The sequence below is a fragment of the Podarcis raffonei genome, chromosome 2 (assembly GCF_027172205.1).
Source record: "Podarcis raffonei isolate rPodRaf1 chromosome 2, rPodRaf1.pri, whole genome shotgun sequence".
NCBI classification, from domain to species: domain Eukaryota; kingdom Metazoa; phylum Chordata; class Lepidosauria; order Squamata; family Lacertidae; genus Podarcis; species Podarcis raffonei.
The window spans coordinates 46,598,577-46,612,354 of record NC_070603.1 but is presented as its reverse complement, the minus strand read 5'-3'; the positions used below and the strand labels follow the sequence as shown (position 1 = coordinate 46,612,354).

Genomic DNA, 13,778 nt, shown 5'->3' with positions numbered 1-13,778 from the left:
GACCCAGCTGTGTATGCTAAATTGTAGTGTACAGGTAGCTCATATCTTACGTGAGGGTTCAGTTCCAGGGCTTCATGCGTAGGCACAAAAATGCATAAAGCTAGAAAACCCCAGAACCGACCCCCGTGCAAGGTGGAGCACTGCTTACCTGACTTTGAGAAGGCAGCGCAAGGGCTCTGGGATGCTGCAAGGGCTCTTGCGTCGCCTTCCCAAAGCCACGTCAGCCCATGATTGCAACTTTGTGTGGGTGGTTGTGGGGAAATAAATAAATGGAGAGCGGTTTTCTTCTGGTCTTTATTCCCCACCCCACCCACACAAAGCTGCAATTGCGTAAGTGAAATAAGCGTAAGATGTGAGTTACCTGTAATTAGAGTCTCCCATACTTTTGTGCCAAGTTCATTTGTAAGATAAACCCTGAACCAAAAGCATGAAGCCAACCAACTGCAGTCTTGGGCAGAGCAACCTTGCAGTAATATTCTTTCTGGGCTTCTACCCAGACCAAGCCAGTCATCATTCCAATGGTCTCTCCACAAGGCTGGTGGTGGTTCTGACTTTGAATCAAAGAACTGCCTCGCATACAACCAAGAGTTGTGGCATTCCCAGTTGGGATTTTGACTTTTGGTATTTGATGAGGGTCTGGTGCTGTAACTGCTTTAGAACACAGGAAGAGTTTCAACAGGGTTTGCCCTGCAGCTTCCCCTCTTGCCGTTTGAGAAACTCCGGCCCAAAATGTTATTGGGCATGCAGATGTAGCTGCAATATTGTGTTGCTCTTCAGCTCTTGTCTGTACAGTACTGCACATAAAGCTTTAAATGTTTAGTTTGTAAACATCTTTTTTAAATAAGAACATAAAATGTACTTCTCATGCAGTCAAGAAATGGTATGTTATAACAGTTGCACCCCATTCTAGAACATTCTAGAACCTGTGGTTCTTCATACTGTTGGACTCTAGCTCCTATCAGCCAACATTGCTAATTGTCAAAGATTATGGGAACTGGTCCACCATCAACTGGAGAGTCATAGGTCCCCCACCCTAACAGACAGTAAGTGCAATGTCCTTTTGTTTCCCGTAGTCATACCTTGGTCTCAAATGCCTTTGCTCCCGAACAAATCGGCTCCCAAATGATCAAAACCCAGAAATGAGTGTTCCAGTTTTTGAACGATTTTTGGAAGCCAAACGTCCAGCACGGTTTCCGATTGGCTGCAGGACACTCAGAAGCCACACCTTGGTTTTCGATTGGTTCCAGGAACGCATTGTTTGAGAACTAAGTTACAATTGTATATACACAGTGAAATGAATACAGTCATACCTCAGGTTACGAACACTGTGGGTTGCACATTTTCGGGTTGTGAACCACGGCAAACCTGGAAGTACTGGAACAGGTTACATCTGGGTTTCAGCGCATGTGCAGAAGCACAAAATTACGTCATGCGCAGAAGCGCCAAATCGCTTCAAGCTGCGGGTTGCGAATGTGCCTCCCGCTTAGATCATGTTCGCAACCAGGGGTATGACTGTACACTTAATTGTAGTTTGTCTGGTTACCTCCTTAATAGTGTAGGCCCTACATCTTTCTTTAGGTTCCTTGCGGAGGTAGTAATTTTCATGTTTGAGAAAATCAAACCTTTCCATGAACTAGTTTATACAATATGCAGAAATTGGGATGTATTTATAATTTCCAAGTTAAAATCTCTTTGCTGAAGCCTACTCCAAACGCTCAAAGCTATTGTTTTAGCTATTCAGTTGCCACATGAACTGTATTTGTGAACAAATTCATCAAACCTCAGAGCAGCTTTATTTTGTTTATGTTGTGTCTAAACATACACTTAGCTTCCGTGTGGCTGTGGTGGGTAGGAAGCCTTTGTTGCTAAACGGGTTACAGTACAGTGTTGAACAAAGTTGTCTTGTAAGCCAAAGAGCTTCTGCCTGTGCAACAAGACTTCCTCTTTGCTTGTGCACCCCATCTGCTCTGGGGGTTGGAGTAAAGTACCAGGACAGATGTTACATGGGGAGCCGAAGTCCTTGTACCAATGAGACAACTTGGTTTTATACAGGCTGTGTCTTGATCATTCATTGAGCTATGATGTTGCTGTATAGCAAACATAATTTTAATTTGCCTAGGTAAAGGTACCACTGCCCGTACGGGCCAGTCTTGACAGACTCTAGGGTTGTGCACTCATCTCACTCTAGAGGCCGGGAGCCAGTGCTGTCCGCAGACACTTCCGGGTCACGTGGCCAGCGTGACGAAGCTGCTCCGGCGAACCGGCACCAGAGCAGCACACGGAAACGCCGTTTACCTTCCCGCTATAAAGCGGTACCTATTTATCTACTTGCACTTAAGGGTGCTTTCAAACTGCTAGGTGGGCAGGAGCTGTGACCGAACGACGGGAGCTTACCCCACTGCGGGGATTCGAACCGCCGACCATGCGATCGGCGAGTCCTGGGCACTGAGGTTTTACCCACAGCGCCACCCGCGTCCTCAATTTGCCTAGGGCAGCAAAAACTATGCCAGACCCATCTGCAAAAAGTGAAAACTAGCACTTTTAGGATGTGTAGGAATGACTGAAGAGCAGTCCCCCTGCAAAGTTTATTTCCACAAAGGAAATAACTTCCATTTATGCAGTGGCACTCCACACAGACCACTTTTTGTCTGGTGCACATGTAACCTAGACAGATGCTTACCACTCAATGACTAGTTTTGATTTTAACTCCCTATAGTAGTTTAAGCATTTTTAAATCAATGCTTTTATTCCGCGCCCCCCCCAGGAAAAAAAACATTTCAGAGCTTAACTTCTTAGTACACATTGTGTAATTCCATTATTACTGTTTTACACAATCCATTTGCAATTTGAAACACAATATGGGGAAGAGGCTTAGAGCTTTTGGCTTATGCAATTTCTCATTTACACATTGCCCTCTGCAGGACTTCTATATGCAGGGAAAAAAAGGACAGGGAGCTCTTCACCTAGTCTCTACTCTTTGGCTTCAAATTTTGCACATGGTTCCGTAGTATTAGAGGTGTTTTGTTCCTTTGCTTAAAGCTAATTACCTGCGGGATGTAAGGCAAAGAAATTCACTTACACAACTCCGTTTCAGTATGCTTTATTGAAAGGTACACTGTTTCTTACAAGGCATAATGGCACTTGTTAACTAATTGCAGCATTCCCTGACTCACATGGAATAGATTTGTAAATTCTCTCTACATCCAGATGGCAAAAGGCACATGTTAGGAGATATCAATGCATCAGTAAGTATCATGGTATGGTCACTTGGAAACCAGTGGCTTAAGGAAACATTCTATCACTTCATTTTGAGTAGCTTGTATTGAGGTAGAAGTTGGTACTGAAGTTCTAGAATACTTCCTCAGAGAGTTTCAGCCAGCAGCTTTAACACAGGTAGAAATGACCATATATGCATTTAGACGAGGAGCTACATTCATTACAGAATAAGTTACTAACCCAGTTAACAGCTGGAAGACACCTAGACTAGAAGTGGATGCCATTCAGAGTAAGTAATGTAGAGGTGCTGATTCAGCCAAGCTAGGAAAGCTACTTCTGATGTACAGTGGCACAGGGCTTCAGTACATCATTCACAGCCATATGGCAAAACTGCACTAAGCATTACTTGGCTGTGTACTTCAGGAGGCATTGTGCTCCCAAGTCCTCACTCCCAAGGCTGCTGTGTCCGCATTCAAGTGGTCATGATGCGAAAAAGTTAGCTCATGTTTTCTTCCCCACCTCAGCTGTCCATTTCAACCTTCCAATACTCATCAATGGTAGCTGGTCCTAACTGGCTCACACTGGCATCAAGGGAATGGTAAAACCCAATCATTGCCACATCTTCCTCTAGAAACACTTTCCAGCTTAAAATAAAACAAGCCTGTGTATGAGGTTTATAAAACCAACCTAACGCAATGTTCTACTGCAATCCCCACCTCACATGCTTTGACCAGTCACGATTGTGTTCCCCAAGATGTACTCCAGGACTGCCTTTCACACTTTCTACTTCCGCACATTTTAAAACTGTTTAACTCAGTACAGACTTTGGACAAAGCGTCTCAGACAGCCTTTCTATTTTTGGGAAGTGCTCATGTCCCAATGCTTGACCTACATTCTTACCTCAGCTTAAGTGTCAGTGAACATTGTGAAGTTTCAAACAGTGTTTTTAAAAAAGCAGACATTAAGCAGCATTTAAACTTTGCTAGAATGTGCAGTGAAGTGGTGCTAGTCACATTATATATTTAAATGCTTTACTTCTAATACCCTGGTGTTTAAAACACATTAAAAACATCATAGTTTAACTCAAACACTTGCAATACTCATCTGATTCAGTCCTGGCACAGACATATAATCCAGTTCCATACTTGTAAAGTGCATCATTATTTCAAGAAGTTTCAGAATCCTGGATTCAGTTGGGACATTAAAGTTTCACTTCCTTAAACGTGGTCTGAACATGTTAAAAAGTTTGTGTAGAAATGTTTAGGACCAAACACTAATGGTAGTATGAATTTCATTTTCCTCCAGAAGTCAGAATGTAACATTCAAATAGCTGCCATTTGTGTATGCTTTAGGCCCAGGGATCATTCTGTAACAGTATCTTCATTCTTCATCATGAGGGGTTAAAAACAAACACCTCTGATATAACAAGTAGCAACATTTTAAAATAAGCATGGATACTGGTTTTCAGTAGGGTTCAAGATATATCCAGCTGATTCTCTGCTCCAATACAAAAGGAGATCCTAGCCAAATCTGCACTCCCATCTTCTCTTATGGATTCTCTGTAGTTAAATGAATAATAAAAAAATGTTATTGCAAGGTAGAAGTAAAATAGTATAAGTTGATTTAACATTCAGTTCTCTCTCTTTTTTAAAAAAAATCACTCAAAATCACAAATAATCACAAATAAACAAGATTCTTCTGAATCTCTAGACTTCTCCCCTCCGTAGGTTATTTGGTTAACCTTTTCAACTGCATATTATAAATCCTCCTAATTTTTTAGTCGTCCGTTGTATCCAAAGTTTATGCAACATAACGAGTTACAGTGGTACCTTGGGTTAAGAACTTAATTCGTTCTGGAGGTCTGTTCTTAACCCGAAACTGTTCTTAACCTGAGGTACCACTTTAGTTAATGGGGCCTCCCGCTGCTGCCACGCGATTTCTGTTCTCATCCTGAAGCAAAGTTTTTAACCCAAGGTACTATTTCTGGGTTAGTGGAGTCTGTAACCTGAAGCATCCGTAACCCAAGGTACTACTGTATTTAAGACCTGCCAAAGAGTTCAAATGTTTACAGTGGTCTGTCAAATATAATACAAATTTCTCCCATTCTTTGTTGAAGTTTTGATCCTCCTGGTTTTTGATTTTCCCAGTGATTCTCACCATCTCTGCATAGTCCAATAGTTCAGTCTGCCAGTCCACTAAACAAGGTCTCTACAACATTCAGTCCTCAGTAAATAAGCAAGTTATGCAGCGGGAAGATTTACAAGAATTTCCCCACTCTTTCTGCTTTCAGGAGCAGCGAGTTTTGATCTATTTCAAAACCACAACTTAGCCTACCATAAAGACATTACTAATGGAAAGATGGCATTAATGTGCAGAAGCACTGCTCCCCCCCCCCCCCAGAAATCTGGCACCTCTGAGGTGGGCACCATTGCCATTCTAAAAGAACAAGGGAGGCGTTCATTGACAGTTCTGGCACTTCTTTTTCGAGAAAAATAGCACTGTGCACCACCATGATCATTTTGAAAACCTAGGTCAGTACTTTCACCACTGGGGAATAGGAATCTGTGGTCATTCCTGACCACTGACAGTGCTGGCTGAGGCTCATGGGAGTTGGGAGTACAACCTCTGGAAGGCCACAGGTTTCCATCCTAATGTTACGCTGCTTAGTACTTCAGAGGCAGACTGCTTTCCTACTGGCTACTCATTCGCCCACTTTTAGTGCCGCTCGTGAGTGCTGTCAATATAAAGAACCTTCTTCCCTTCCTCCTTGAAAAGATCAGGAGTGGAGCAGATATGAAGCTTTGATGTTTAATTAGCACCGCTGACCTAGCCACACACTATGACACAGAGTGGGGGAGGGTCAGAAAGTATTTTTTAAAATTCTTCTAAGCAAATCAAAAGAAAAAACCCACATGCCATATAGGCAACTTATTTAAAAGTGATAACGTTATAGTTTTACAGAATTTTATTTCAAATTGACTCACCTTTCAGGAAACCACTTTCCGGGATCGTGGGAAGATGGGCGATTCTGTAGTAACTGTGCTTTAGCTGTCGTGCCGTACGGCCGGACACAATCCATTTCAGCTTCTGAACATTTGGTTTGGAGCACTTGCTTGAGGAGTATTCCAAAAGGCACTTGGACACAAGCTCTTTCCAAAAAGACAGCTCTCTGTCATTGATCTGCCAAAAGCAAGTTGGAAAATAAAAACTAATCAGTGCCACTGAGAAAGCAGCAAAGCTTTGTTTGAAAGTCAGGTGTGCACTTGGCTTTCAAGATAAACACTAAGAACCAAGTAAGCTGTTGCGATTGGCAGACAAGAACATACAATTTGATCTGCCTCCTGATGAATGATCTCCATAGGGACAACATGTCTGACACCATCATTGTCAGTTTTTAGGTGCCAGGCTAAGATATTTTTTATTTACCCAGGCCTTTGGTAGTTAAGTTAGATTTTACTGTGATGCTCATATTTTAGTAAGGTAGGGTAGGACTTAATCTTCTTTCTGTGTTGCTGAGAGGTTCATTTTAGGAATTCTGTATAATAAATTGTTAAATTTCAGGCTTTAAATCCATTTTATCTGTAGTCTAACTTGCTAAATTGAACTGAGGTTGTTTTTTGGGTTTTTTTGTATAAAGCAGCTAACAAACAACACTACTGCAGGTGGAGTCTTTTCTGAGCGGGGGTTCCATTCCTGACCCCCCCACACACACAGGCAGAGTCCGCAGAAGCTACTCTGCCCTGTTACACCTGCCAGCACACCTATTCTACCCTCTTCTGGGTCCAAAAGGATCCGTGCACCAGCAGTTGCACATCAACTGGATGCGTGCAAAATGGTCACCGCCTGTACTAATAATACTACTACCCTTAAGCAAGGTTTCAACACCACCCTGTGTATCAAGCTCCAACACGTTTTGACATTCTTATTCACTTAAGTCTACACTCTGCCACCTGACAACTGTCCAAACCAGATAGTACCATATCCTGCTTCCCCAGGGAAAGATCTGTATATCAATAGGGGGTTGGGCTAGCAGATCTTTGAGATCCCCTCTAACCCAGTGGTTTTCAACCAGTGTGCCGTGGCATCCTGGGGTGCCTTGAATGATGGTCAGGGCTGCCATGGGCAACACTGGCCTCTGTCCCTCTTTCCTTCTCTCCCTCCTCTGATGCCTTCTTGCGTCTCTGCCTCCCAAAGGATTGCACAGCTGTTTCTTGCAGCAGACCTGACTACAAGCTCCCCAGATGAATGGTGCCTCCGGGGCTGGCCAGGGGGTGCTTTCCAGGCCCCTGTGGGGCAGTGGGAGGAGGTACCTCTCCTTGGGGCAGAGGGGAAAGCTCAGAGACCAGGGACAACAGCAGCAGCTGCCTGGAGGACTACCAAGGAGAGGAGGCTGAGGGAACACGCCACAAGGGAAGGTGTTTGAAAAAGGGTGAGGGGCTGCCAGCGCTGCAGGCAAGGGGTGACATAACTGGGCTCCTGACCCCACAGGGCAGCCGCAGAAAGAATATAGCTGGTCAAGGGAGCTGTGGTCCCCAAAAGGTTGAAAACCTCTAGGATTCTATAGAATCTAATCACGCTGAAAACCGACATAGACAAAATCCTTCATTGTACATAGTCTCTTATTAGGCAAGAGGCTGTATACATTAACTCAAGGCTGCTGGAAACAAAGAGATCCAATCTTCTGGACTAAGCATTTATCTACTGCCTACCTTGGAATGTATTTGAAGGTGTTCTATGGTGCCCTCCAATCCTGGCAGTTCTTCTTCTTCAGCTTCCAGGACCAATATTGAGAGAGCCAAGACAGATGGCTGAGGAACAGACAAAGCAATTAAGATGACAATCAATCCTCTCCAGGTCCTGCAGAATATCTGCAAGCACCGATCAATCAAGATCCTTACCTTTGCTTTCGAAAGAACAATCCTGCAGTGACATGCCTTGAGCTGGGCTTCAAGTCTCTCAAAATTAAGATGTTTCTTCCTGTAAGAAAGTGAGACCTAGTTTAGTAGAGTCTCGTCTTTGCGCACAAAGTTTACATGGCAAAGCTAACCTTACTAAGCTTTGAACAGCTACAGAAATTTTAGATCAGTTTAGTAATATTCATTTTTTATTATTTCTAAACCACCAACTTATTAAATATATATATATTTAACACATTATAAAACTATGAAACCATAAAATACAGAAGAAATGAACAACACCGAATCAAATTATCTAAAACCAGTTTTCAGACCAGAATCATTTTCAGCAGGTGACAAAATATCAAAATGCAGGTGCCTCAGATTTCACTCTCCACTGTTCTCAAATTCCATCCAAGCAAAGACTTCCACTCTGCCTAAATGGAACTGCCCATTCCAAACATGTTCTGAAAGGAAAATTCTCTACCTCTCATAGGTTAGGCTGCCATGTAAGACCGAGTGATAAAGTTGCAGAAACTGGAAGGCCGTCGTTGCTTTCACTTTACCACACAGCTTCTCTAGAATAATCTCCTCCATTCTCATCAAGTCGGAAACTGTGAATCGGTACTGGCTTATTCTAATTAAGTCGGTGGCTAATGGAACATTCCTCTCTTCTTCTGTCACTTTCACTGCTAGGTAGAAGCAGCTTAGCCCAACACAGCCCAAGTGTTTTGGCTGTACCTGGAAGAGGAAAGACAGTCAGAGATTCAGGGTTTTTCTTTCTAATGTGCAATTTCATTTGCTTTAGGCTGCTAACAAACAGCTAATCAGGAAGTAAATACCTCCGTACTCAATGGGAGTTAAGACTTCACAGGATTAATGAGCTACAAGTCCAACGGTATATTTTTATATGTGTAAGATTAATAGGCAGCTAGATGGTTTAGGACAGCCTTCTGCACTCCTGGGTCAGATCTATCAAGCTTCAGGATTGACTGGTAGCAACCACCAGGGGTTCCAGATGGGAACCGTTTCAGGATCTAGCTGGGAATTGAGCTGGAACCTTACACATGAAAGGCAGATGTTCTGCCATTAAGCTGTGCTTTCCTGTAGAACTTCCAAAAGTTCTCCTCCCACCACCGGCAATTAATCATCTTAACTTCCTTGAGTGGAAAGTTCATTCCAAATATCCTTGCATAAGCCTACAGTCATCCCTTAAATAGAAATGCATGCTCAGTTAGCTCTACGCTTGGGGAAGCAAGGCAACTATTTCTCGCTCCCCAAGCACCCATTGTCATATACGTGTCTCAAATGTTTTAAGGCTATTCAAGTTCAGTAGATAACCCCTGCCCTCTTGCAGAAAGGGCAGTCGATAAAGATTGTATGCCTGGCACACAGCAGTCCATTGCTTAAATACTTTTTATTTCATTTTAAAAGGTACTGTTTGTTTGTTTGTTTGTTTGTTTGACTGACTGACTGCTCCTAAATGTCTCCTGCTGCAATTCTACAAGGTTTGTAACATCCTCCACCCCACCTGGAAATGTCCTTTAAAAATATTTTTCAACAAACCACAAACCGGAATTTAATAATGAATACTGACATGGTAGACATGATTTAAAATAGGATAGAGAATGCAGCTTGAGAACTGGGTCTTGCCCCCACCCACTTGCCATACGGTTTAGGATGAGTTGGTCATGATCAATTTGGTGCTTGGCCCAAAAACGGTAGAAAACCCCTGTGCTAGATGAACACATTTTCTTTTTGTGGTGGATGGAGCAACCACTACCAGCAGTTTGGGACAATCCCACATAGCTCCAACAAGCCAACAAACACACCAGAAACAGAAGGTCCTGTGTGGGATACACTTTCACCCACATTGTTCAAACCACTCAAAAACAAGGTATTGTGTAAGTTGCCTACTTGTGATACACAGCATCAGCCTCGAATACTGAGACCTCAGAATTATATGCATTCTACATTTTAAGGGCAAGCACAGTCACAGCCTCACATCTCTTTTCAAGGCAGCTAGCAGATATACAAAAGAGACTATACAACTGGTGAAAGAGAGGTGACATTAAACTTGGCATGCATGTTCAAGATACAGTTATGCATTTCATGTTGAAACCCAATCTCTACTCCTGGCTCAAGAGGCAGGAGCAAATGAAGCCTCTCAGACATGTGCTTTGATAGTGTTTAGTCTTTGAATGCATTCAGAATTGCTTGAATCAACAAGACAAGGAGAAGTTTCTGATGCTCTGAACCACTGAGACCTCAAAATCTGAATTCCAGATTTACATAGCATAACTGCATGCATGCATGTTGAACTGAATGCAACACTCCTTTGCAGTCAAAGACTTTAAAGTCCATATGGTTACGAAGAGATGAATGAGCCTACAGCTTTGTTGTTCCAAGACTTACCTTCATTTTTGACAGAAACCTGTCTAAGTAATTCACTGTGAGAGAAAACGTCTCTGTACCAAAGCCAAAGAACTGAATTAAACTAAGCAGGTCCTTCACTTCAAAGTCTCGCAACCTTGCCGTCATCCGGAGCCCATTATCGTGAGCAGATTCAATTATTCTCAGGCCAGATAACTTTGGCTGACATCTTAACTCTTGATCCAGTAACACACTCAGCTGCCGCAGCAATTCCAAAGTCTCACTTGCTGCCAACATTTCAATCATCTGAAATACAAGACTTGGGTCAGAGCAACTGCTTACAGCATAGCATTTGTCTGCAAATTCACAAAAGGAGCACATTTAAAACTGCCAAGGTAGATCATCGGATGCTATAGTGGAACAGCTAAGCAGCATGATGCGTTGCCTCATCTTAAATGAAAGCTCCCACAGACACCTTTGATGAGATACTGCAAAATACAGGGGTAGAGAGGGAACAGGTGGACAGTAGTGCCAACAACCCATGTGGACATAGTCAGAAGGGAACAGTCACAGTGGCAGGTGTTGCATTCTGCTAAAAATGGGCTGAAGTTTAAAAGGTTACAGACATTATACGCGAACACTATGCATATTCACATGAGAATGTGTGGGCGCTCTCTCAAAACAGGCCTAAAAAGATCAAATCCCCAGGGTTAAGACAATCTTTGTCAAGTCCACAGACTCAACTCCACATTGGAGCCACAGCAATTAGAGGGTACTGTGTGAGTCTCAAAGCCCAAGGGATTGTTGCTTGATATAAACAAAAGCAAGACAATTGGCAGACTAATGCTCCCAGCTACACTGTGCAGACATGACTGCTTTTAGGCCACATCACTCCCTTTTAAACAGGCAGCAGGGGCCACATCTGGACTGAAGATCAGCAAGGAGGGGTTGCTAACAGCTAACTGAATGAAGGGCATCCTTTCTAGCGAAGACTTAAGGATTTACTGGTGAACCTCTTAATGCATGGGCATGTGTTGCCAACCCCCAATGAGTTAGCGATATTAGATTATTGCAACATGCTCCATGTGGATCTGCCCTTGGATCTGGTCTGGGAAGCTTCAGCTAGTGCTGAATGCTCAACTAGACTGTTGACAGGATCATGGCACAGGTGTTGAAAGACCTGCTCTGGCTTCCAAAATGCTACCAGGTCAAGTTTAAGGTCCCTGTACTAGTGTGCAAAGCCCTTAATCATTTAAGCCCCAGATGCTTTAAGGACCACCTTGTCCTGTAGTGCTCCTTGGGTGAGTACTAGTAAGGCCAGAAGCATCAGTCAAGTCAGGAGTACCTTCAGTGTTATAGGCCCAACTCTGGGGAACTCTGTCCCATAAGAAGTTGGGGCAGGAACTGGCCCTTACTGAGTGTCAGACGCTTGGCCAAAACTGTTTCATTTCCGGGGGACTTTGCACTCTGAATGCTTCCCAGATATTTTCCTTATTTTTCTTTTTTAACAGTATTTTTTGATTGGTTTTTAAACAATGACAAATACAAAAACAAGAACTAAAACAGTTATCCAGCAGTACATCTAATGGCTTTTGTCATACCCACTGAATTTAGACATAAGCTTGCACATCCCTTTTATGAGATTTTTAAAAGTTTTAAATGTTGCATATATTTCTGTTCTATTGTTGTATGCCGCTTTGAAACCTACATGGTGAAGAGCGGTATGCAAAGTTTAAAATAAGCAAACAACATTTAAGTGAAGTTGCAAGGGCTGGCCTTATGCTGAGGCTTTGGGCTCCCTGCGTGTAAAACATGACCATCAATGGGCCGCCTGGGACCTGCTCCTTCTGCGATTATACTCCCTAATTTCAGAACTGAGTAGGGGACCCATGAAATGAAAAATGAAATCTGCACTTTTATATGGAAATCTAAATCTGGGTCTTCCCCCCCTCCATCCCCCCCCGCCCTTATTTTCGTTTCGGTTCTATTTGCGGCCCTTACGGGTCTTCATAGTGAAAAAGCAAATAAAACCTTGCAAAAGCCTGAGGTCCGCCCGCCTCTTGCGCCTGCGGCAGCAGCACCTTCCTGCTCTGAGCTTTGCATGCCCGGGCTTGCCCGTTTCCTCTCAATCTCTTCCCTCCCCCAAAAAACTGGTCTTATGCGTCAGAACCAACCCACCTACCCACTGAAACCCCTCGCCTGTCACTTACCTTGTGCCCCAGGAGAAATGAAAACCAGACGATTGGGAAGCGCGGCTGCTGCTCTTGCCCGTCCTCCTAACTGCAGGCGAAGTACGCGGAAATAAAAGATTTGCACTAAAAACAAATAAACTTTTAAACATTCTACAGAACTTACTCTTTCGAAAAGCAGCCGTTTATTTTAAATAGCATTTTTAAAAAGAGAGCAAAGATCAGGTTTACGCAGAAATAAGTTCTTCCATTTCTTTTACAGTCCAGCCTTTTCCTCCTACTATTGCAAATACCTTCCACGAAGCTCCGCCCCTCCGTATATGTATAAAAGGATCGCTCTCTTTCGATTGGTCGCTACTTTGACCTGATGGGCGAATCAAAGCATCTCGTTCAGCCCCGCCCCCTGGCAGAGGGAGAGAAAGCCCATAGAGAGAAAGAGGTAGAGTCGTGCAGGAGCTCCGGTATCCCGTTTCACCATCTCGGTTACCGCTGGTCGAAACTTAGTTGGCTCGCCTGGCTTTGCGTAGGTTAACCAGGACTGCAGACAGGCCACAAAGAGTGAGGCAAAAACCCCCACTGCACAATCATTCCTTCAATAAATCTGACTGCTAAAGGGATTTCTGCATTAAGGACAGAGGATTAAAACCTCTGAAAGAAACTTGTAAAAGGCTGTAAGCCTAGTCGCTATCTCATATGACGATTGTTAAACATGTAATGTAATGTTTGCACGCACTGAAGTTTGAAAAACGGTTTGGGTTTGCAAAGTAGGGGAGTTCGTATTAGGCAAGAGAGGTTTGTCTCTAGCTGTTACCGGAAAAAAATCCGAGGGCTCCCTTGGACAAAAAGTAAAGACACCAACCAGGATAACTTGGAGCAAAACAGCAGCCTGTAGGCTTGGCCTTTATTGAACTGTTGCAACAGGGTGTTCCCCTCACTTGCAAGAGAGAGGAAAGATCCAGAAAAATAGTGTGCAAGGTCTTATAAAAACTTTTTGAAATTCCCCTCCTCTAGGTCAAGCCCACCCCCAGAAACATCATGCATACATTACAGAAAGGAGGGGTTGAGGGAGGAGTTGGTGGTAACCTGAGTGTCTTGTCACCTGACT

General features: G+C 43.4%; 1 protein-coding gene across 2 annotated transcripts in view; it reads right to left on the bottom strand.

Moving 5' to 3' along the window:
- CCNG1 (cyclin G1) overlaps window positions 1-13,020 on the bottom strand; it is a 130,485-nt gene extending 117,465 nt beyond the window's left edge. Inside the window, exons 1-7 of one of the 2 annotated variants that reach the window (XM_053376480.1) lie at window positions 12,840-13,020; window positions 10,527-10,790; window positions 8,599-8,852; window positions 8,115-8,193; window positions 7,926-8,024; window positions 6,201-6,396; window positions 3,836-4,773 (exon numbers count right to left, since the gene is read on the bottom strand). In XM_053376480.1, coding sequence (XP_053232455.1) covers window positions 4,691-4,773; window positions 6,201-6,396; window positions 7,926-8,024; window positions 8,115-8,193; window positions 8,599-8,852; window positions 10,527-10,790 — 975 coding nt within the window. In that variant the 5' untranslated portion in view covers window positions 12,840-13,020 and the 3' untranslated portion in view covers window positions 3,836-4,690. Of the gene's footprint in view, window positions 1-3,835; window positions 4,776-6,200; window positions 6,397-7,925; window positions 8,025-8,114; window positions 8,194-8,598; window positions 8,853-10,526; window positions 10,791-12,694 lie in introns of both variants that reach the window. The other variant, XM_053376481.1, reaches the window with a different exon arrangement.
- Between the last annotated feature and the right edge of the window lie 758 nt (window positions 13,021-13,778).